The sequence below is a fragment of the Neolamprologus brichardi genome, chromosome 11 (genome assembly GCF_056152115.1).
Source record: "Neolamprologus brichardi isolate AB-2024 chromosome 11, ASM5615211v1, whole genome shotgun sequence".
In the NCBI taxonomy this organism is placed as follows: domain Eukaryota; kingdom Metazoa; phylum Chordata; class Actinopteri; order Cichliformes; family Cichlidae; genus Neolamprologus; species Neolamprologus brichardi.
Window position 1 is genome coordinate 32,221,045 of NC_142114.1, and position 24,192 is coordinate 32,245,236.

General features: G+C 44.3%; 1 protein-coding gene across 1 annotated transcript; it reads right to left on the reverse strand.

The window, feature by feature from the left end:
* Nucleotides 1-23,843, reverse strand: gon4lb (gon-4 like b). The gene is made up of 30 exons (XM_006805609.3): nucleotides 23,667-23,843; nucleotides 22,727-22,868; nucleotides 22,390-22,523; nucleotides 22,233-22,307; nucleotides 22,085-22,129; nucleotides 21,983-22,015; nucleotides 21,789-21,887; nucleotides 21,377-21,478; nucleotides 21,154-21,294; nucleotides 20,741-20,972; nucleotides 20,115-20,216; nucleotides 19,993-20,033; nucleotides 19,770-19,870; nucleotides 12,976-13,219; nucleotides 12,812-12,898; nucleotides 11,458-11,641; nucleotides 11,228-11,378; nucleotides 10,964-11,111; nucleotides 10,748-10,864; nucleotides 9,459-10,424; nucleotides 6,654-6,897; nucleotides 6,411-6,568; nucleotides 3,576-3,773; nucleotides 2,004-2,147; nucleotides 1,619-1,927; nucleotides 1,208-1,306; nucleotides 1,004-1,130; nucleotides 569-926; nucleotides 375-477; nucleotides 1-291 (listed from the first exon to the last, which is right to left on the reverse strand). The coding sequence occupies exons 1-30, from the start codon at nucleotides 23,688-23,690 to the stop codon at nucleotides 175-177; spliced, it is 5,025 nt and encodes a 1,674-aa protein (XP_006805672.2). The 5' UTR covers nucleotides 23,691-23,843; the 3' UTR covers nucleotides 1-174.
* Between the last annotated feature and the right edge of the window lie 349 nt (nucleotides 23,844-24,192).

Here is a 24,192-nt window from a genome sequence, read left to right on the forward strand (position 1 = left end):
AACATGGAAAACTTCTTTATTGACTTAAAAAACCAAAAGACAACATAATATTAAATCTTCTGAACGTTAATATTTACAGATTTTTTATGGACAGTAAACACATCAGTGTTTGCTTTCTTTTATTTTTAATAAAAGACGCATTTTCATTGGATAAGATCTTCTGACTGGTTAATATCAGTCTTCCGTTTCATTGGCTGCTTCTGTCTCAATGGGCGGGGCTTCATCCTCTGAGCTGGTCTGACGTGCTGCTGTCCGAAACAAATGCATCAAATCCCGAAACCTGCGGGACACCTGAAGACACGACAGGAAGTTAATAAAGTGAGCAGTTGACAAACCGACCAATCATGCTGGAAGAACACTGAACAGCCAATCACCTCGCTGGGAGTCTTGTTGCCGAGCAGGCTAGAAATGGCCTGAAATGTGTTCTGATTGGCTCCTTCTTGCTGACATGTCTTCAAGATGACCCGGTCTGCTTCTCTGAAAAATAAACAAACAGTCAGGCCTTCCATAGGTGCCTCCTAACTCCTTTTCCTAATCACCTTTCCTTCGTCGAGGTGAAAGAAAGTACCTTGTCCACAGGATCACTTTCTCCCCGCTCGCAGTCAGAGAAATGTTTTTGGCACAGACAGGGAGGTCAGGAGGAAGAGGAGCTAACCGAGGAGGAGTGCAGAAGGCTGCAGACGTGGAGGAAGCTGTAGTGGCAGGCGGAGCTACAGAGGAGGAAGTAGAGATTGTGGAGGTGCAGGTAGAGGTGATGGAGAGGGTCACAGGTAGCGGTTGCAGTGTCTCCTCTCTCCTGCTCCTCTTCGCTGCTGGGCTCTGTTCCTTTTTCCTCTCCTCCTCTTCTTCCTCGCCCTCCTCCTCCTCTTCCTCCTCTTTTGTATCAGCCAGTGGAAACGAGCCTTCCCATGATGCATCACACCGATCTGTCAACACAAACAAGTTATTTAAAGCAAACACACACCTGTCTGCTAAAGGACCAACAGAGGATCGTGTGACATACCTGGCAGGGGACTGTCGTCGCCCCCCTTCAGGTCCAGGTCTTTGTTAGCTGGTTCATCATGGGTAGCACTTATCTGAGAGTAGAGTGGGTCCAGACTCTTCATGGCCCTGGACACGCCCCCTGAGGTCTAGAGGAGAGATGAACAGGTAAGTCAGGTGTAATTCTTTCTACGCGTTTCACCCCTGGTGAAACATACAGACATACCTTATTGCCATGGCAGCGGGTGCATCCTTTCCTCTTGTGTTTCTGGATCTTTGAATCACGACAAGGGCAGGCCCAGTCTTTATCGGACCAATCACAGCCCTGCAAAGAATAGTGTAAATCTGTCCAATCACAGGGTTGAAAACAGTAACAATGTAAATCTGACCAATCACAGGGCTGAAAACACAGCTGCTCATAGTGGCAGGACGTCAGCAGAAATAAGCAAACAATCCTGGATCCCGACTTCCAAAAGATCTGGAGTCATAACGGATCCAGATTTCCAAAAAAACAGACGTGGATTCTGACTTTGTAACGCTGTGGATTGTGTTTTTCTACAAACGACCTGGAGTACAGCTCTCCCCTAAAAGATTGATAAAAAGGAGCAGACAGGAAATAATCTGACCCCCTTCAGACCTTGTAGTTTCTGTGAGAGTCCATCTTCCTTCTTTGACGCCGGTTTGTCATTGGTTGGATCTTATGTCCCTCCTCTTCCTCTTCTAGTTCTGGCAACGTCACCTCCTCAAACCCGCCACTGGCCCCGCCTCCTGAATTTTGGCTGACGCCCTCTCCACCTTCCAACCCGCCGCCTCCATCTTCTGGCCAATGGGTTTCTTCAAACTGTCCAGGATGTGCTGGAGGTGGGCGGAGCTCGTCAAAAAACACCCAGAATTCAGCTTGTAAATGGGTGTGGCCTTTGAGCAGCATAGACATCTGAGCTTTGAGCTGAAAACATGAAACAGCTGAGATTAGCACAGGTTAGTTCCACCTGTCTGGTTAATCTGGTTCAAAGACCTCGTACCTCGTGGAGGCTGGTGGGACTGAGGTCCTGGCCTATCTGCAGAGCTTTGATGATCTTCTGGTAATGCGACGGATTGTCTCCAAAGCTGATCTCCAGCTGTCGAAGGAAACGGCGGCTGCGCTCAAACGCCTGCTGCTCGTCGAACTGCAGAAGCATGAAGAGTGAAAACACCGTTAAATTCTTGTGACCTGCGAATGGATGGAGGCATCACCATGATGTGAACTCGTTGTTACGGAGCTAAAAAGCTGCAGTGATATGGATACTTTCACGGAGCACATGAAACGAGGCACGGGGACGTTTGTTTATTCAAACGGCGCCGCTCGAGTTCTGCAGCACACCGCTGACATGCCGTTTTTTTTACTTCCTGTTTAAGAATCCATAGTGCTTTGTTCTGATGCTGGAACGCCATCTGTAACTGCACGATCATGGCAGACTGAGTGCATGCACTCATGCCCCAGCTCGCCTGAACAGATGGGCGCAGTCTGAGCATGGCGGCCTGTACAGAGGAAGCAGTTGCGTCAGCCTCTAGAGACATTCACCGTCCTGCTGGCAGCTACGGCAACTCTTAAGGTGGAATGCTTTGCTGTATGAGCTAAATCAATCAGCGCACCTTAAAATAAGAAAACGATCGATGATTCTTGTCTAAGGAGCTTGGAAAGAAAAGCGTCTGGACTTCTTTAAGTTGCTTGAAGACGTTTCACCTCTCATCCGAGAAGCTTCTTCAGTGCTAAGAGTCAAATGTGGAGAGTCCCAGATTTAAGCCCTGTGATCAATGATTCTCTAAAGAAAATCTGCCCTTTGTGAACATGGAGATAAAAGGAGTGTCATCCTTCAGCTGTTCTCTCCTCTCATTAGGAAACTCTTCAGCCTCCTAACAGGTCCTCACATGAGGGGCTCTGTGATTGGCTGAGGCTGACTTTAACTTCAGTCGGAGCTTTAGGGATTAGAGATTTGTAAAAACACATTTTGAATTCATCACTTGGAGCCTTTATGAGGAAACTTAATGAACATGTAGCTGATGCTGAAATGCAATTGTGTGGGTTGCCATGACAACACCAGAAGCCAGCGCCTGAGATCGTTATATTGTTTTGCTTTATTTAGTATTCATGTTTGTGTACACTTACAGTGGAAAAGGATCACCTTTGAGTCCAGTGATACATTTTTTCTTACAAAAGAAAGTTTCTGTGAACATGATTGTGGAGTAGTCACCTCCTCTGGAGTCACAGGAACAACAAGTTGTGAGCGGCAGAGACAAGACGGACTTTTAGGGCTCTTCAACTTTTCTACTGCTGGTTTACAAAGCGTACACGGTAAAATTATGCTTGTTAAATTGTTAAGCACTTGTGCACTTTGTTAAAAGACATAAGTGTCTGAAACGGATGTTGTATGTGCCAATGGTATTATTTTACTTGCTTCTAGTTTTCACGGTGCTCCATGATTGTGAGCGGAAATAAAAAAGGAATTGTGGACATCAGTACGAAGCGTGGAGTTGATACAGAACACCTTGGGCTGTCATCAACAGGAAAACCAGCGAGTTTAACTCCAATGATAAAAACCACACGAGCTGCTCACCAGTCCACACAGCAGCGCCTGGTCAGGATGCAGGAAAGCGGCGAAGTCTTGGAGGAGGTCTGTCCGGTTTCCCAGGATACAGCGCAGTTTCCTGAACAGCTGCATCACTTCCTGTCCATCTCCCACCTGCTCAAACTCACTCAGCAGAGACACAAACTCCTCCACCTGCTCAGGTACATCATGCAGTGCCTCACGCACCTGTTGACACACAGGAGGAACATCATGGGCCCACATGTTCTAAGGAGAGACGGTGAATACTGTTGCCATAAAAACAAACAAAGTGAAGACCGGCCCCCTCGTACAGACTGTACGAACTTGAACGAGCGCCACGCCACACCTGTAAAATCAAATGTCACTTCTTTTCTTTTTACGCCATCCAAGCGATTAAAGGAAATACCAACTCCACCACCTACAGTGGGGCAAAAAAGTATTTAGTCAGCCACCGATTGTGCAAGTTCCCCCACTTAAAATGATGACAGAGGTCAGTAATTTGCACCAGAGGTACACTTCAACTGTGAGAGACAGAATGTGAAAAAAAAATCCATGAATTCACATGGTAGGATTTGTAAAGAATTTATTCGTAAATCAGGGTGGAAAATAAGTATTTGGTCAATAACAAAAATACAACTCAATACTTTGTAACATAACCTTTGTTGGCAATAACAGAGGTCAAACGTTTACTATAGGTCTTTACCAGGTTTGCACACACAGTAGCTGGTATTTTGGCCCATTCCTCCATGCAGATCTTCTCAAGAGCAGTGATGTTTTGGGGCTGTCGCCGAGCAACACGGACTTTCAACTCCCGCCACAGATTTTCTATGGGGTTGAGGTCTGGAGACTGGCTAGGCCACTCCAGGACTTTCAAATGCTTCTTACGGAGCCACTCCTTTGTTGCCCGGGCGGTGTGTTTTGGATCATTGTCATGTTGGAAGACCCAGCCTCGTTTCATCTTCAAAGTTCTCACTGATGGAAGGAGGTTTTGGCTCAAAATCTCACGATACTTGGCCCCATTCATTCTGTCCTTAACAAGGATCAGTCGTCCTGTCCCCTTGGCAGAAAAACAGCCCCATAGCATGATGTTTCCACCCCCATGCTTCACAGTAGGTATGGTGTTCTTGGGATGCAACTCAGTATTCTTCTTCCTCCAAACACGACGAGTTGAGTTTATATCAAAAAGTTCTACTTTGGTTTCATCTGACCACATGACATTCTCCCAATCCTCTGCTGTATCATCCATGTGCTCTCTGGCAAACTTCAGACGGGCCTGGACATGCACTGGCTTCAGCAGCGGAACACGTCTGGCACTGCGGGATTTGATTCCCTGCCGTTGTAGTGTGTTACTGATGGTGACCTTTGTTACTTTGGTCCCAGCTCTCTGCAGGTCATTCACCAGGTCCCCCCGTGTGGTTCTGGGATCTTTGCTCACCGTTCTCATGATCATTTTGACCCCACGGGATGAGATCTTGCGTGGAGCCCCAGATCGAGGGAGATTATCAGTGGTCTTGTATGTCTTCCATTTTCTGATGATTGCTCCCACAGTTGATTTTTTCACACCAAGCTGCTTGCCTATTGTAGATTCACTCTTCCCAGTCTGGTGCAGGTCTACAATTCTTTTCCTGGTGTCCTTCGAAAGCTCTTTGGTCTTGGCCATGGCGGAGTTTGGAGTCTGACTGGTTGAGGCTGTGGACAGGTGTCTTTTATACAGATGATGAGGTCAAACAGGTGCCATTCATACAGGTAACGAGTGGGGGACAGAAAAGCTTCTTACAGAAGACGTTACAGGTCTGTGAGAGCCAGGGATTTTCCTTGTTTGAGGTGACCAAATACTTATTTTCCACCCTGATTTACGAATAAATTCTTTACAAATCCTACCATGTGAATTCATGGATTTTTTTTTCACATTCTGTCTCTCACAGTTGAAGTTTGCACTGTCCACTTTTTGCTACGTGTGGGACTAATAAAGGTTATCTTATCTTACTTTTACTGCCCTCCAGTGTCCGTGTGGCGGCACTACAGATTCCACTTACATTACCCCATCAATCTTTCCCTCTCATTCACCCACAGACGTCGTGCTGCTGTGGTCACTCCTCCTAGCTCCTTCTAACACGCAGAACAACAAAAGCTAGACACAAATCCCGGGAGACGCGATGCGGGAGTCATTGACGATGCTGTTGTTTGTGATCCTCAGAGATTACAATGCTAACAATAATCCATGCAAACACGAACCAAAGAGCCCGAAGGGAAGACCGGACACGTTGCACCGTTTATGTGCCGAAGCAAAAGCAGCTGAACGTCAATGACGTTCTCATCCAGGTGATGATTCACAGGTGAAACCACAAACATGACCACGAGCACAGTGTGTGGTAAATTGACTTATTCTTATATAGCGCTTTTCTACTCTCCCGGAGTACTCAAAGCGCTCTATACAACACATTCACCCAACAACACGCATTCTGATAGGCACTGACTCTAAACTGAGTGCTTTTCTAACGACATTCACACTCCGATAGACGCATCGGAGAACATCAATATCTTGCACAAGGATATTTGGCATGCAGACTGGAGGAGCCAGCGATCCACCAGCGTTCCAATCAGTAGTTGACCTGCTCTACCTCCCACATGGTGGAGGGGTGGGTGGAGACCTATCAAGTGATCATTCACTAAAATCTGACCAATCCTGCTGGAGGAGCAGCCACGAACGTTTTCTCATTTATCACAAGAAACGCAGGAAACTGAAAGGAGGTTCGGAGGCGATGATGTCAGCGTCTGGAGAGACCACGTGTGCAAAGACGGGAGCTCAGCAAACAGCGGGACGATTTAACGTCCATTGCTCACCCTGCTGAGGTAACTCTGTGCGAACGCCATGTCTTTGCTCTCTCTGTGCGGGTCGTTGTCCAGGATGTTTTCGTCATACAGCAGCAGCAGTTTGGCGCCATCTTTGCTGTGGCGCTCCTGACGGCTCCTCCTGAGGCCACGATGAGGTTGGCTTCGGCCTGCAGAGATGACAGAAAATAAGAAACAGGAAGTATTCAGTCACAGATGGCGAGTGTTTTAAACGGTGTTCAGACGCAGACCCACCTCGTCCTCGTCCGGGACATCGCCCCCCTACTCCTCCGGGCGTCCGCTCTCTGGACGGCGTCTCCTCGTCTAAACCTGCTTTTTTGCTCCGCCCCTCCCCTGAGTCCTCTCCTTTTGGCCCCTCCTCCTCTTCCTCTTCCTCCTCCTGCGACCCTGGAGAGGTGGGAGAGTGCTCCTCCTCTGAGTCGCCATCTGTACAGAGCCGCTGCTCCGCCGCAAGCCACGTCAGCTGCTTCATTGTCTCCTAAAGGTCAAAGGTCAGAGGTTATCCAAACCCTCGGCACCTCATCAGCATAACTTTTCTTTTCAGCCGTGCTTTTAATACTTTTAAACAAATCCAAACGCCTCCTCGTGAAAACAGATTTCACTGCCGAGAGTTACCGATATCTAAATCAGTGAATCATTCACAAACGTCTCCCTGAAAACGTCTGTCCTTCAGTTTGTTTTGGTTTACTTTAAAAACCAAACTGATCTTCATTAACATTCATGTTTCTTCTGACTGTGTCCTCTGGATTCAAACCCAGCTAAGGGTTTGGTGATGTTTTTCTCAGAAACACCATTCTCAAACCCCCTGAGCATCATCCTACTCTTACTTAAACTTGATCATGCTGCTGTAACCAGTGATGGTTATAACGGCGTTACAAGTAACGGCGTTACAAGTAACGGCGTTACAAGTAACGGCGTTACTTTTTTCAGTGATGAGTAATCTAACTAATTGCTATTCCTATCGTTACAATGCCGTTACAGTTACTAACAAGAAAATGCGGTCCGTTACTATTTTTCAACAAACAGACGGTTGAAGCTGTGTTCAGCTTACAGCAGCTTATATCAGCTGCAGGAAGTAGCTGTAAGTAATCTGGGCGCTACACCTTTAAGCAGCTGCGCTCCCGTGGACGGCAATCACTTTCTGCCCGACGATGACTTTCTGGCACAACACCTGGAGCTCAGGGGGCAAAACAATCGCATGAGTGCTGCTGTTTGACTGAGGAAGAATAAAGTAGTCGTGGTAAGCCAATCACATGACCACTTAAAGATGACAAAGCAACAAGGTGATATATACCAGTTTATAAACTGTAAAACCAGAGTCATGATAAACAATATATACGCGTGTTTTTCCTCAATAGTTTCGTCACGTTTACTGTCTAAGGACAGCGCAGCGAGCACTCTCTGCTTATGAGCAAAAAACAAACAAACAAACAAACAAAAAAAAAAAAACAGGGAAAGTTTTAGGAGTGACGGCGAGAGAGCAAGAGAGAGAGACAGCAGAAAAAGAGAGAGAGCGAGTTTTGAGATGTGAGAGATTTGTGACGTTTAGCGTGTTTGGAGTGTGTAGTTAATGTGTTGTCTTGTGTAGTTAGTGTGTAGTGTTGTGGATAGTTTTGTGTTGTGTGTCGGAACAATGAGGCGACTGCTGTCTCCAGGTAGAAACAGCAGTGACACACCTGCTGCTGTCAGACCTGCAGGTATCAAGCTGTGATGTTTCCTTTATAGTGGACAGAAATATTTGGCACAAATAATTTGTGGCATCTTATTGAAGAACAGCTGATTGTTCTCTAAATAGTTTGAAATGGTTATTTAAAAAATCAAGGTAAAAGGTAAATGGATGCAAATGACTTGTTTGCAAAACTTGTGCATAGGATTTTAAAATTGGCAGTTTATATTTGCATTTAAAGTTATGAAATATGATTCATTAAACATGTTTGTGGTTGTTACAGTGAAAATATCATTTTTTCTACTCTGATTTTATGTTTTTTGTCTGATTTTAGATCAATTCTGTTAATACAGTATGTCAAAATGAAAACATGACTGTAAATTCAGACACGTGAGGTTGTGCTGAAAAGGATGATACTAAACAAGGCAAAGTAAATCGTTTTTAAAGGTGAAATGTGGAGGGAAAATCAAAAGTAGTTAAAAATGGTCAATTATACCCTGGACCCCAGAGGGTTAAATGTTTTTTAAAGTAACGCAATAGTTACTTTTCAAGTAATTAATTACTTTTAGAATATGGTAACTCAGTTACTTTTTTGAAGAAGTAACTAGTAACTATAAGTAATTACTTTTTCAAAGTAACTTGCCCAACACTGGCTGTAACACAAATGTCCATTTTAGGATCAATAAAGTCTCTGTCTATCATTTCAGCAGCTGTTTGTGCTGATGAGCTTCTACTAAAAGGAAAGACATTTAAAAAATGTTTTCTATTCAGCTTCAGTTTCTGCCTCAGACACAAGAACACGAGAAAATCTTTAGTCTTTGTTTCCTCAAACCTGAACTTTTCTCTCTGTGTCGGAGTAAAAATACATGATCAGAGGCAACTTCTGACCAATGAGGAGGCCGGCAATAAAACCCGTTTCACTTTTATTTAAACATCACCAAATCACAACAACAGTTGCCTCAAGGCGCTTTATATTGTAAGGTAGACCCTACAATAATGCATACAGAGAAAACCCAACAATCATATGACCCCCTGTGAGCAGCACTTTGGCAACAGTGTGAAGGAAAAACTCCCTTTTAACAGGAAGAAACCTCTCAGAACCAGGCTCAGGGAGGGGCGGGGCCATCTGCTGTGACTGGTTGGGGTGAGAGAAGGAAGACAGGATAAAGACAGACAGAGATTAACAACAAGTACGATTGTAGGGTCTACCTTACAATAATAAGCGCCTTAAGGTGACTGTTGCTGTGATTTAGCGTGAGCAGTGGTTTAATTACTGCCAACATGAAGGCCTGCGGTACGCAGCCATTAATGAGCATAAACAACACCACTAAATCACAAAAGGTGGAAACTTTTAAGGTAGACTTTCTATCTACCTGTAACTCTGGAACCGACAGAACAGACTCCTCTGATGCTGATGACATCACTTCTTCCTCATCTTCATCCTGTGTGAGGTCATCAAAGTCCTCATCATCATCATCATCTCCATGCCGGTCCTGATCTTCGTCCTTATCCTTCTCTCCACCGTTGTCTCTCGCTCCACTCCTCTCCTCCCTCTGTCTCCCTTCCTCTTCCTCTCCACCCTGCTCATTCTCACCTGCTTCACCTCCTTCCCCCCCCTCTCCTCCCCGTCCCCACTGCTCCTGCTCCTGACCATTGTTTTCTCCTCCATTCAAACTGACACCAACAACAATTTCCTTTTCCTCCTGTTCCTGTCTCTGCTCCTCCCGCCTCTCCTCTTCTCCCACCTCTCCTGTACATGACGTCAGGCTGAGTGTTGACACCAAGACCATGCTCTCCTCCTCTTCCTGCTTTAGCTTTTCCTGCTTAGAAAAGACCTCTTCCTGCTGCCCACTGATTGGCCCGTGGATGTGATGCTCCAAAACATTTTGGGGGGAGGTGGGAGGAGCTGGGGGAGTCCACACCATCTGGAGGAGGAGGCAGCCCGGCTTCAGTGTGTTTGTAGTGTTAGGACTTGTGAGAGAGGGAATGGGCAGTAGAAGTGTCGAGGGGGTGGGGCTCTCCAGTGCAGACACGGTTTGTGGTGTATTGTGGGCTCCTGACACAGCAGTGGGGGCAGAAAATAACGTGACACCTGAAACAGGTAAAAAGCGCATGTCCACCTGTTTCTCTCCGTGTGGCTCCACCGGCGGATCTTCCTGTGCTTTGGCGAGTGGCAGCAGAGATTCATTATGAGCCAGTGCGAAGACGCGCCTGTGGGGGCGGGGCCGGGGGCGGTACCTGTTGATATAATTGGGGTGGAGCCTGAGAGTGCAGCCTGGAGGAAGCCAGGAGGGGTAACGGGCATCTGAGCAGGTCTTCTGGATGCTTGGGCGACTGTTCTGCAGACGAGAATAATCGAATAACAATCTGTGCCTCAGATTATGATGTTTGAGCAATACTCGTATAGCAGCGCATGAAACTACACAAAGTTCTGAGACACAAAATCTGAATCAACAGGTCACGCTTAAAGAAAAACTTTAGATTGGAATTGGCTAGCAGGTTCAAACTGGTCCTTTCAAAAACTAAACCGGCAACTTTTGCTCCCAGCAGATTTGTACCTGGGTCTGAATGGATGTAGACAGAGCCACACAATAAAGGGGAATTCTATTATATTCTATTATAGGTGTGGATCTGGATCACGATCGGGATTAGCTATTCAAACCTTCAGCCAGTTTGGCATGTTTTCACCATCTCTGTCCACCGGGGGGCGCTGGTCCTCCTGCTGGACTCTGCTGCAGGCGAGGGGCAGCGGCGGGACGACGCCCTTCGTCACAAATGTCTGAAAACAACCACAAAGTTGGGCCCCGAGTCATTCATTTGAAATGTAACGTTTGCTAATGATGTCACACGGTGCATAGTGAGGTCACTCTGATGTCACCTTGATGACATTGTCAGGTGCTCTTGGGCTGCTCATCTCTCTGACGTGCTTCCTGAAGTTCCATCGACTCTTACAGAGCAGGTATGAACTGATAAGCTCGTCGGACTGAAATGCTCCCTCGAAGTGTTTCAGGCCGAGAACGATGAGACTGCACAGAGGCATGATGGGAAATATGTTTTTACTGAGTTCAATGAAGAACAGAAACCATAAATTTACACAAAGTGCATGTGAAAAAATAAAATGTAGGAAGTGTGTGTGTTTTACCAATCCTCTCCTGGCGTGTATAATGTTCTCAGGTTCCTGCTGTGGAGGGCGGGGTCTAGGCTGCAGACAGGAAGTAGTTCTGGGTATAGGAACACGGGTCGTGTGGCGAACAGCCAGGCGGTGTCGGCAGCCAGCAGAGGGAAGGCAAGACCTAAACAGAACCAGAACAAGAATCTGAACCTGAATCTGTTTGGTGCATCAAACATGGCTGACAGGTAGCTTGCCCTTACTGTTGGTTGCAGCGGTCATCTGGGGGAGCCAGCGTCTGGAGGCTCGAGTGGGAGGAGCAGGTGGAGGCTCGTCCCTCTGCTCCACCTCGTGCAGGAGGTCCAGTGCACCCTGCAGGTTACATGCCCTGAAACAGCTGAAGGCGCAGCCTTGCTCCTGATGGCGGGCGAAGTGCTGCAGCTCCTCCTGATAGTGGAGGTGCTCATTAGTGCTGGTTCAGTTTCATCTTATTCACACAGCAACAAGTCGCCTCAAGGTGCTTTAAACTGTAAGGGCTGGGTTTAAAAAAATAATGAATTTCCTGATTTAAATCGATTTCAGTCTGAATAAAGTGATCTCGATTCATTAAATCCTGGATTTAAATATAAATGTATTTTATCAGAAACTCCAGAATCAGCTCAACCAGGAGATGAGAGCAGAAACACAGAGCGTGGATCGTCCACAGCGTGGATCGTCCACAGACGAGCCGTCGGGGCTGAAACACTCAGATTCTGCAGGTTTCGTCTCTCTGACCAAAACTGACTGAACCAGAAAGAAGCTCAAACTTCACGTTTGAGAAACGTCGTCATGAATTCTCTCTGACTTTGGCTGTTTTACTTCCTGCACAGCTCTCTCTCCCTCAGTCCACTCAGAGACCAGTTTACCATCAAATCTCTGTTTTCTGCATTATTCTCTGCTGATCACGCTCTGCTGCTGTGTTCGGTGCTGTCGTCCTCTGACAGCAAAGCCTCATTTCTGCTGTTTAAACTGAAGACATTTAGACTTCAATGATTGCTCAGCTGTGTCTGTAATCAAACCTCTGTGACTCTGCTTCACTCCAGCAGCATCAGGTCATGTTCACATGTTGATTCATGGTTTTCTTCAGTTTTTGATCGACTGCAGAATATTTTTAAGGTTCTCTGCTATAAAAAGCCAGGACAGGAAAACCTGCTTCAGACACAAAGACGTCTGCTGTGATGGTCACACCTCTGATGAAGTCTCACAGTGTCAGCTTTGTTTTATAGATACAAAATATGGATATGTGCTGATAAATGATCAGAGTTATAATATTTCAGACTGAGTCTGAATCGAATAGAAAATCAGTAGAAATCAGTAATGACACCCAGCCTCAACTGTAAGATAGACCATACAATAATAGAGAAAAAAACCCAACATATGGCCCCCTATGAGCAAGAACTTTGGCGACAGTGGGAAGGAAAAACTCCCCTTTAACAGAAAGAAGCCTCCGGCAGAACCAGGCTCAGAGAGGGGCGGGACCATTTACTGTGACCGATTGGGGGTGAGAGAAGGAAGACAGGATAAAGACATGCCGTGGAATAGAGACAGAGATTAATAACAAGTAATAAGTTTACTGACCAGGTAGCGTTTGGTGATGGAGGCTTCATGATTCAGGGCAGCAATGTGGCGACTCAGCAGGTGAACCTGCGTCAGCAGTTGCACATGCTAGGAGAGAAAGGGTCACATGATATCAGGCAAACACACCTGGAGAATAAGTGGGTGAGACAGGTAACCTTCCATACCTGCTGCAGCTGCTGCTGTAGCTGCAGTTTCTGGGTGTGGTCCAGTTGGAGGGAGGGGCCAATGCGACGTGGCAGCACTAAGACAGAAGCAATGGTATTGTGAGGATGGGTGGGCGTGTCATTCAGAGTTGAGGAGAGGTGATTGGTCGTGTCCTGCAAGGCTCTCCGCTGCTGCTGAGCTTCGTACTGCTTTCTGACCGTCTGCCGCCGCTCTGTTAGCATGTTGGCTAACGGTGCCTCAAAGCTACGGGCAGCAAATAGAGACACTGTAAGCGAGCGTGTATCACATGTTCTGCAGTCTGATACTTGGCCACCGAGTATTTCACGTGTAAGTAGGTGGAGCATCATAGACAAATTGTTTCCTCTCAGCGTGACTCTTTTTCACAAGATCTGTGTGAAGAAGCAGCAGCAGAGGACACTTGTCTTCCTCCCGACCCAAACAGCCACAGCACTTCTCTGCTGTGCCGTCCCAACGGGAGGCAGCACCGTGCGCCACTGTGTGTGTGTGTGTGTGTGTGTGTGTGTGTGTGTGTGTGTGTGTGTGTGTGTGCGCGCGCACACAGGTGTTCACCTCACGCCTTGAAGTCTCTTCATACATGTTCAGATCACAGCAACTATGATGAAACCACCTTTACATCATATAATCTTGACATCAATGATACAGAATCAGATCAGAGTCAGAATCAGAAAAACTTCCTTTATCCCCAAGGGGCAATTAACATACAATAGAGCAGCATGACTTTGAAGATAAGCACAGGGCATAAAGTCTGTGAAGGTTCTCAGTAATCCAGGTCATTGTAGTCTAAGAAGCTTGGAAAGAAAAGCGTCTGGACTTCTTTAAGTTGCTTGAAGACGTTTCACCTCTCATCCAACAAGCTTCTTCAGTTCTAAGGGTCAAATAGTGGAGAGTCCCAGATTTAAACCCAGTGGGAGTTTCCGCCCAAAGAGGGACAAAAGGACCCCCTGATGATCTTCTACCTACATCGGAGAGACCAAACAGCCACTTCACCAGCGCATGGCGCAACATAGAAGAGCCACCTCCACTGGACAAGACTCAGCAGTCCACCTGCATCTAAAGGTCAAAGGTCACTCTTTTGAGGATGCCAACGTTCACATTTTGGACAGAGAGGACAGATGGTTTGAAAGAGGATTTGAAAGAAGCCATTTATGTCCCCTGTGAGCGACCATCTTTGAACAGAGGCGGTGGTTTACGACACCAACTGTCTGCCATCTATAATCCAGTTTTGAGTTCCCTCCCCAGACGCCTTAACGCCCACTCACACCCTGGGCCATCTGACCTCAGGAAATCACATGATAGGGTGGGGTCGGGTTTCACAATGAGCTCACCTGAAACCCTGGCTGATTGGGACCCACACCCGTTTTCACACCTCGGCTCGTGATTAGGCAAGGCAAGGCAACTTTATTTGTATAGTACACTTTCAGCACAAGGCAATTCAAGGTGCTTTACATGATTAAAATAAAACACATAAAATAAAATTTAAATGTTTAAATGGTCTGGCACCTGCGTATCTGTCTGGTTTGCTGAAGCCCTATGTCCCCACTCGTTCGCTCCGGTCAGCTGAGCAGCTGTTGCTCTCAGTCCCCAAATCACGGCTGAAACTGAGAGGAGACCGAGCGTTCTCTATCGTGGCTCCTAAGCTTTGGAATAATCTTCCTCTTCACATTAGGCAATCGACATCAGTGCTGGTTTTTAAATCCAGATTGAAAACGCATTTTTATTCACTGGCTTTTGACTCAGTGGTTGACTGACGTGTATTTTATTGTTTTCGCTATGTTTATTATTTTATCGTATTTATTATTCTTATGGTATCTATTATGTTTCTATTGTTCAGCACTTTGGTCAGCCTTGTGTGTTTTTAAAGTGCTATATAAATAAACAATGATGATAATGATGAAAATAGAACATAAATCACTTAAAGTTAAAAATACAAGAAAACATTTACAAGAAAGCATTTACGATAAAACAATAATCAAGACAATAATTTATATGAAAAATTAAAAACAAACAAGTAGAGAGCCATAATAGGATCAGTTACTTATGAGTAGGGATGGGTATCGTTTAGGGTTTATCCAATACTGGTGCCAAACCGGTACTTTTGAAACGATGCTGGTGCTTGAACGGTGCTCAAACCGGTGCTTAAAGAATGGAGAACACAAACTTTGTCCAAAAACCTCTCATGTTTAGCTGTTTTTTTGTAAAAAGATAACAATGTTAGCCTTTTCTGCAGCTATAGGAAGAATATAGCCAACAGAAGATCCAGCGTCAGCCCTGTTCTGCTCTTTGAAGGGTCCCGTTGTCTTATTGCAGTTGGAACCACTCCCATCACCACATTTGCCACAGATGACCTTGGAGAAGGTTTGCTGTATCTTATGGCATACTACTACACCCTGCATCTTACCTATCCTAAATGTGTGGCAACGCAGACTGAAGTGTTAAAAATCCATGAGCAAGACACCACAGGCTCATACAAAAAAGTCATGGCAGGCTGTAGAAATGTTTATTGAAACGTAGAGCTGTTTGAGCAAGATATAACTTAGGTCTGTGTTGTAAGGTTTGGACCTGATAGCTTTGAAGTTGCAATTTACACTTGAATTCTTTTTTTAAAAAAATTCTTATTAATGTAATACAAAGTACTTTTTTATTTAAACACATCTGTTCTGCAAATTCTGTTTAAAATTGCAAATGCTCTTTTTATTACATTTTTTATGTTGAGTAGCTAACTGGTTTAGCAGTTCGAAAAGGAACACAAAATAACAATGTTACACTTATGTGTCTTTAACTTTTTGTGTACTATGATTGACTGAAATATTTGTTACTGTTTGGAGGGTTTGTTTCCAATAAAGGTCATGTACACAGTATACTTTGCCTGCTTTCATTTGGTTTTATTTTTCTTATTTTGAGAATTCTTATCAAGTGTAATTATCTTACTGCACTGGCAGATTATTTCACTAAATTTAAGAAGATTTAGACTACAATCTATTTTTTTTAAACTTATTTTAAGATGGGTACTTTTTGCAGTGTATCTTTAAAATGATTTAATGTACTAATTTTTAGATTATTTGCCGTGATTTGTTCCTTAGAATAAGATAATATATTTATCTTAGAACAAGTGGTTAAAGCTTATTTTAAGTTTCAAGTGTTCTAAGTGTAAAAGACTTATTTTTAGCTTTATTTAAATCTAGATATTGTTCTTATTTCAAGAAATCTTGATTAAAAAAAACACTTACTCCACTGGCAGATAATTTCACTTGTTTTAAGCAAATCTTCACCAAAAATAAGTGTATTTATGTAGCATTAAGGAGGTGGGTTTTTGCAGTGTAGGGATCTAATATTTAGTGCAGCTGTTTTAATATTTCTTTCAGTGATTGAGAGATTATTTTAGCACAGTATTATATTCAGATTCTGTACTGTTTGATTATAAGTACTTTTAGTGTGTAAGGATCTATTGCTTATAATAACTGGTGTTTTACTTTCAGTATATGAATGAGAGTGACTGTACACATTTTGGTAGGAATGATGCAATCTGATAACGGCGTCTGGTCGGTATCAGATATCATTTCTTTTCATTTCATTTATTTATTTCACACATGGTTCAACAGTGTTTCATTTCCTTCATACAAATCCTCCTGCCCATTAATATAACACTGCAGCCATGGGTGAAAAGGAGCAGGAAGAAGAATAAATTCTTATTAGCCCCTGACCCCTATCTGCAATCTAATTATTCTTACAAGAGGGCGCCAACAACCCAAAAACCCTCTAACATGTATCTTTATGTAACAATGCAAAACTAACAACAAATCAGTATAATCACAATATACAGCACTAAATGGCAATGAAAAATTTTCCTTCCACATTTAGCCCAGATTACTTTTATGTTCCTCATATTGATTTATCCTTTCAAGTATGTAACACATTTTAAAACGGTGTATATATTTGTACAGCTCTTAAGATTATCTTGAAGAGAATTCCATATTCTTATACCTTTAACTGTCGGACACATTTGCCTTTGTGTGGTCCTAGCAAACTGATGCTTAAAGTCAAACTTCCTTCTGCTATCCCCACTTCCTGAACACAATACAAACAAACTTTGTAACTTAAAAGGTAATGTATTATTTCTTGTCTTGAACATAAATAATAATGTCTGTAATTTCACTAAGTCTTCAAATTTCAACAATTTCAATTTTTATAAACAGATTATTTGTATGTACTCTATATTTAACATTATGAACCATTCGTACCACTTTCTTCTGTAACAAGTATAGAGGATTTATATTAGTTGCATATGTATTCCCCCACACTTCAGCACAATAACTGAGATAGGAGAAAATTGGTGAGAAATATAAAATACGCATTGCCTTATAATCTAGTACATCTCTGACATTACGCAAAATATATATTTTTAACCATCTTTTTTCTAACATGTTCAATATGAGATTTCCATTTTAATTTATCATCCAATACTACCCCCAAAAATGGAGTTCAGTAACTCTCTCAATTGGAACTCCATCAATGGACAGAGTTACTTCATCCTCTTTTACCTGATTTCCAAAAATCATAAATTTCGTTTTTGCCAAGTTCAAAGATAATTTGTTTACTTCAAACCATTTTTTTTTTACTTTTTCCATTTCAGAAACCATTAATTCAGCCAATTCCTTCAATTTATCCCCAGCACAATAAAAATTTGTATCATCTGCAAACAAAACAAAACAACGAAAACATTTTGGACACATCGCAAATATCATTTATATATAAATTAAAAAGTTTTGATCCCAAAACAGACACTTGAGGAACCCCACATTCAACTTTATGTCTTTCAGAGGAATTGCCTAAATAATGCACATTCTAGATAACTACTTAACCAGTTTAATTCCTCTCACCCCATAAGTATTAAGCTTAGAAATCAAAACAGAATGTTGCAGCGTATCAAAAGCTTTATTAAGTCAATAAATACCCCTATTGTATATTTGTTATTATCTATTGCACATGAAATGTCGTCAATAGTAGTCATCAATGCTAATACCGTTGATCTGTTCTTCCGAAATTCATATTGACTTCACTTAGTAATTGATGTTTTTCAATAAAGCTATCAAGTCTTTCCACAAAAAGTTTTTCAAGTATTTTAGAAAACTGTGACAGAAGTGACACTGGCCTATAATTATTAAAACTATGTTTATCTCCCTTTTTATACAGAGGTATCACTTTTGCCACTTTCATTCTCTCAAGAAATATGCCAGTACGGAATGAAAGATTGAAAATATAACAAAGAGGAGTAATTATACAATCCAATGTCTTTTTAACTATAACCATATCTAAACCATCGCAATCAGTAGATGCCTTATTTTTAGTCTTTTTTAGAATTGCTGCAATTTCTTTTTCAGTGATATCAACTAAAAATATAGACTTAACCACTCTGCTTTAACCTTTCAGACTCGGTTAGGTGGAGTGGAGAGCCATATTGTTTATAATTAGTAGGTGGGTGTGGTCCGACGAATCCCTCTGTTTATTTGGGTTTGAAGGGGTTCACTTGGAGTTGCTGAAACTCTGTGTTTCTTTCGAAAGTCGTCAGGCACCGTTGTTTTTGGGTCGGCTGATATGTCTCTGGCGGGCTTATCGCTGAAGGGTGCAAGTACGTCATAGTCTCTGTGTGATCCAGCAGGTTGGCATCCACTGTGTGTCTCAGCTGATACTGACGTCTTTGTCTCAATTTGAGAACAGGGCGGTGAGTTCACATGAGACAACAAGTTCAGAAGATAAAGCCTCTGATCTTTCTTATTAATGTTACGTTCATTTCTTGTAAACAGGTGCTTCCTTCCACAAAAAATCTTTAAATTATTTAGATATCGAATTGACCTTTCAGCACAGACAGTTTTAACAAACCTGCTGAACGATTTCATCCTGCTATATTCTTCATCTCAGGGCGCTGCTGGAATTAGTCCAGATATGTGGAGTTCTACCTTGTGGTTAAAGTTCTGAAGTAAATCCAAGAAGTCCTTCTTCAAAATTTCGGATTTTTTCAGAAAGATGTCAGCAGCTCCAGCGTGAACAACAACTTTTTTTAGCTCTGGGTTATTCTCAATAATCGATGGAACCCTCTCAGAAATTTCTTTTACTGTCATTTGTGGAAAATTAAAGACACTGGTATTGATGCATAGCTGTTCAATGCCGTCATGAATAATAGCAAGTGCTCTCCCTCGCTTGCTGTTCTCTATTCTCTTTGTCCATTTCGTACGGCTTGTTTTATCTTTATTTACGTTCCGGCCTGTATTTATATAGCGCTTTACTAGTCCCTAAGGACCCCAAAGCGCTTTACACATTCAGTCATCCACCCAGTCACACACACATCCACACACTGGTGATGGCAGCTACATTGTAGCCACAGCCACCCTGGGGCGCACTGACAGAGGCGAGGCTGCCGGACACTGGCGCCACCGGACCCTCTGACCACCACCAGTAGGCAACGGGTGAAGTGTCTTGCCCCAGGACACAACAACAGAGACTGTCCAAGCCGGGGCTCGAACCGGGAACCTTCCAATTACAAGGCGAACTCCCAACTCTTGAGCGACAATCGCCCCAGAGAGAGCAGCTGCTGCCAGATGTTCTAAACATCAGACTCCAGCTGCTTCTCTCTGTGGTTTCATGAAGCTCCAGATGTTTCCATGGGTGATGCGATTGTGGTGATATTTTTTAAAAAAAATTTAAAAACTGTGTTTTTTAACATGTGTTTGTATGTTTCTAAGCTGAGCATCATGCACTGGCATGCAACTATCAGTACCGTAAAGCCTGTGGCACGTTGAACTTAGGGCCAGTCTGTGACGGGGGCTCCTCTTCCTCATGCTCCTCCTCCTCAGCCACCACCTCTTCTTCTTCCTGGAGCTGCAGAGGAGAGGAAAACAAGAAAAAGTTTGAAGCTTCGCCCACATACTGACGTTAAAGACTAATCCCGTGAGTGTAAATCGGCATCGAGTCAAATTTGCGGAAACAAAATAAGAACTCACAGTTTCAAAGAGTTCTTCTAGCAGCTCATTTACTTCCTTCTCTGAAAAACAAGACGCAGAATTCACAGTGAGGATTCTGACACTCCTAAAGCTCCGCCTCCTCCTAACTGCACATCACCTACTGGTGATCTGCACAGCCCGGTCCGTCCTGTAGTCCTCCAGGTCGGGTTCATCCAGGTCCTCTGGGAAGTTGTACTCGGGGTCATCGTCATCTTCGGCCTCTTCTGAAAACAAACATCAGCTGTTTGCCGTTAGACAAAACCATAACCTTCCTTTTCAACTCAAAAACATTTTTCTGAGCTTGTTTTTCATTTACGACATATCAATAAAGTTTGTCCAATCCTGGATGTTCACCATCAGCATGCTTCAGCAGCTTGATTTTTTATTGGTTTTAAAAAAAAAAAAAAAAACAGGTTCACAATTGGTAAATGGACTGATTCTTATATAGTGCTTTTCTACTCTCCCGGAGTACTCGAAGCTCTTTATGCAACATGCCACATTCACCCAATCACACCCATTCTCGTAAGGACTTTGTCTAAACTGAGTGCTTTCTAACGACATTCACACACTACAATGGATGCATCGGAGAGCAACTTGGGGTTAGGATACTTGACATGCAGACTGGAGGAGGCAAGGATCAAACCACCAACCAATCAGTAGGTGACCTGTTCTACCTCCTGAGCTACAGCCACCCCACCACATTTAAAATTTGAAGCCTCGAGCAGCCAGCGCCATCATGACTTCTAACCTTCAAAGTCGGGGGCCATTAGGCCCTGCAGCCACTTTGCCCAATGACGGTCCTCCTCCCGCTGGGCAGTGCTTTCATCGTACATGTCGGCAGTTATGTCAGGAGGCAGAAGCTCCGCCTCCAGCTGACCCAGAGGTATGTCTACCAGAGGATGCTTGGAGCGTGTGCGGCGCGCCAAACTGCTGGAGCCATTATCAACGCCACCATCAACATCAGATTTCCTGTCCAGAGACTGAAACACACACACAGGTGCAAGATCAAACCAGACGGGACACATCACAGGTATTTACCCCGCATCCTTTTAATAAGGTGAGAACACAAAGTCTGATATCACACAGGTCCTTCAGTAACAGGAAGAGTTTAAAAACAGTTTGATATGCTGTTCCCTGGTGTTGCCTGGTTAGATATGTTACCTGACTGTAGGTGTAGGAGGGGCTGCAGTCCAACTCCTCATCAACAGCCTTGAGTCTCTCCAGGAAGGACGATTCAGGAGGAGGGAGGAGCTGAGGCGCACAGGTGGAACTCATCTGGTCGTGCAGGTTTCCTTCATATCTCTAAGCAATAAGCCAGAGGTCAGAGCAGCTTGCAGGGTCAGAGGTCACTATACCACTTTGTGGTGGTCAGACATCAGCAAACCTGCAGGGAGCTGTCCATCCTCAGGTGTGTTGGAGACTTGTTCTGGGAGTCCAGGTGCATTCTGGGAGGTGAAGCCAAGCTGTCAGCATCACTGAGGAATGTCTGTCAAGATGAAAAGGTTTGTACAGATGGAAGTCCTGAAATCTTCATTTATGCAAGTTCTGACACTCCGAGTGAGTGTGTGTGTGTTTGTGTGTGGCATCATGTTTGAGCGAGAAATGAGGCCTCACAGAGTGTCAGAGTCACCTGCTGCAGGTGAGACTGCACAGGTGCTCTTCATCCTGTTTCTGGTTCTCAGAGTTTGGATTAGTGTCTCTTACTGATAACCTGGATCTCACATGTGTGACATCATGACTGCACAGTGAGGTCAGTTTCCTGAGGACAGCAGCAAGGTGAAAGGTTAAAGACTCACCTCCTCAGTTGTATCTTCCTCCTCTTCTTCATCAGGACAATACTCTTCATCAGATGAATCTTCATTATCCTCAAGTTCAATGTCAATAAACTGAGGGGCCTGCGGGACAGACAGGTACAAGGTTAAAGCGTCACTGAAACTAACAACATTTCAAATCCAACTTAAAACATTTCAACACAGGTTGATGAGTTTACCTTGTTCACTGCAGACAGACCCCGGTTCACAGGCTGAAAGCAGACACACAGGTCAGGCTCACAGGTAAACTGTCAGAGAAGATTGTGGGATGCTGAACTCACCTGAAGGCTCTGTTTGAGTCTGGACCGAGTCCAGATCTTTGGCTCCTGATGAGAGACAGGCAGAAAGATATGTATTTTACATACATACAGAAAAAAGCAACAAATACCTGACAGATACAGGTAGACACCAACAGGTGAACAAACTCACAAACATGGGGAGGTCCTGAGTGTCTCTGATTGCCGCTTTCATCATGGCAACCACACGCTCATCAGTGATCACCTCCTGAAACACACACATGTCTGAGTGTATGTGTTAGTGTGCGTTAAAGTGTGTGTGTGTGTGTGTGTGGTGGCGTGCTGCTCACGTGCAGGATGGCGCGCACGTTGCTGGATGTCAGATTCAGCTGTTTGGACTTCCTGTCCAGGTCAGTATCCAGTCGTCCCAGTTCATCATCGCTAGTCTCGACGGTGACCGCTCTCTCTCCCATCATCCGCCCACCTGAACAGGAAAGTCCGGGTGTGAACAAACGCTAGCTCTGCCTCCTTTAGCTGATCTTTACACAGCATGGAGGGAGGGTAACTCCCTGTAACCCTCCCCTGTGCAGATCAAATGCGGCCTGCACACAGACTGAACCAGCCAATCAGATCAACCCTGGTGAATTCATCCTTCCTTTTAAACACCATTAGATATAATGACATCACCTGAGACAGGTATGCCATCCTCTTCTTGTGTGTCAGTGGGATGTCCTGTCTGCGGCTGCCTGTCCATCCCTCTGTTTGTCCTCAAACATTTGACCTCCAGAAGACAGACATCTTCCTCAGCGAGACGCCGCATCGCCGTCGTCTGAAACACACAGAGAGCAATGAGACCCTTACTGATTGAGATCAATAAAATTATCAATATGGTAACTCCACCTTCAGCTGCTGATACATTCTTTAATCTGAATGAAGGTTTAAACTCTGATGTTCTTCACACCCAGCTTATGTCCTATTGATCAATCAGAGATATATATCATCTTATAAAATCTGAGCATAAAGGCTTAAACTTGACAGCCAGCTTATGATGAAACAGGTGATCACTGAACAGCTGGAGTCACAGCTGGCAGACGAATCGTTGCTGATAAACAGAGGGCTGGTTAGGGTCCCTCTAGCAAGATTTACCTAATAAAGTATCCAAACTAAACCATTTACAGCTAGATGTGAAAATAAAACAGTGTGTTAAAGCAAGTAAGTGAAAAGGCTAAATAACCAAGCTCAGCATTCAGGTTACATTTCGGTGCTTCTCCAGGAACGGTGTGACCACTGTGACCGACTAAGTCGTCGACGTTACGGCGAGCCGGGGCTCCAGCGCTGTGCTAACTCAGGGACCGCAGAGTTCCAGCAGCAGCACGGGACCTACTGGGAGCTTCACGGTGTTATGGTGGATCCACACAGAGCCGATTAAAGCTCAAGTTCAAACTGCTCAGCAAACATAAACATGTTGGTGTTTGTGTGTGAGAGAAAGCTAATGTTAGTTTAGCTCACACACTGAGCAGGCGCAGTATGGTTTGTTTAGCGCGTAGTGCTCCAAGATCAATAAATAAATCGGGACCCATTGCCCAGGAGACAGAACCGATCACACGGACGGAAGGAAAGGACTCACCGTCAGGCTGAAACCGACAGCCATCTTTTACGCTCTCATCTTCCGATGTTTGCTCCGTTAGCCTGTTAGCTTAGCTTCTGTTCCGCCAACATCAATACCACTTCCGGGGCGAGACCTTGACCGGGGCGACAGAGGAGCGAAAAGCACCACATCAGCCAGTAGCGGTTTTTGATACGGGCGACATCTTGGTGGGGGCGGCATCACGGGCATCGGCAAAAAAAAAAAAAAATGTTCGTACTCATGCTGCCCCGATGTCAGCCAGCGCATATTGGGAATGGTACAGGCACCGATCGCTTTTCTATCACCCATTTGCTGGGAGTAAGGGCGCCCTCCGTTTGCGAGGTGCGCCTGCTGCTTGCGGCACAGAGAGGAGAGGGCGGGGGATTCTCTGGATGGCTGGAGCAGCATCTAATAACTCGCAAAATTAAAGAAAATAAAAACAAAACAACAAACACGAAAACACCAGACATTATGATACAGACTTTTAATTTGCACCGATGTTTTTTTTTTGAAATTCTATACGCGA

Coding starts and splice junctions, on each gene's coding strand:
- gon4lb (XM_006805609.3), bottom strand. CDS start 23,690: ATGGCTGTCGGTTTCAGCCTGACG. Junction 21,295..21,376: donor GGATGGACAGCTCCCTGCAG/GTTTGCTGATGT, acceptor CTTATTGCTTAG/AGATATGAAGGAAACCTGCA. Junction 10,425..10,747: donor ACATGCCAAACTGGCTGAAG/GTTTGAATAGCT, acceptor TCTCGTCTGCAG/AACAGTCGCCCAAGCATCCA.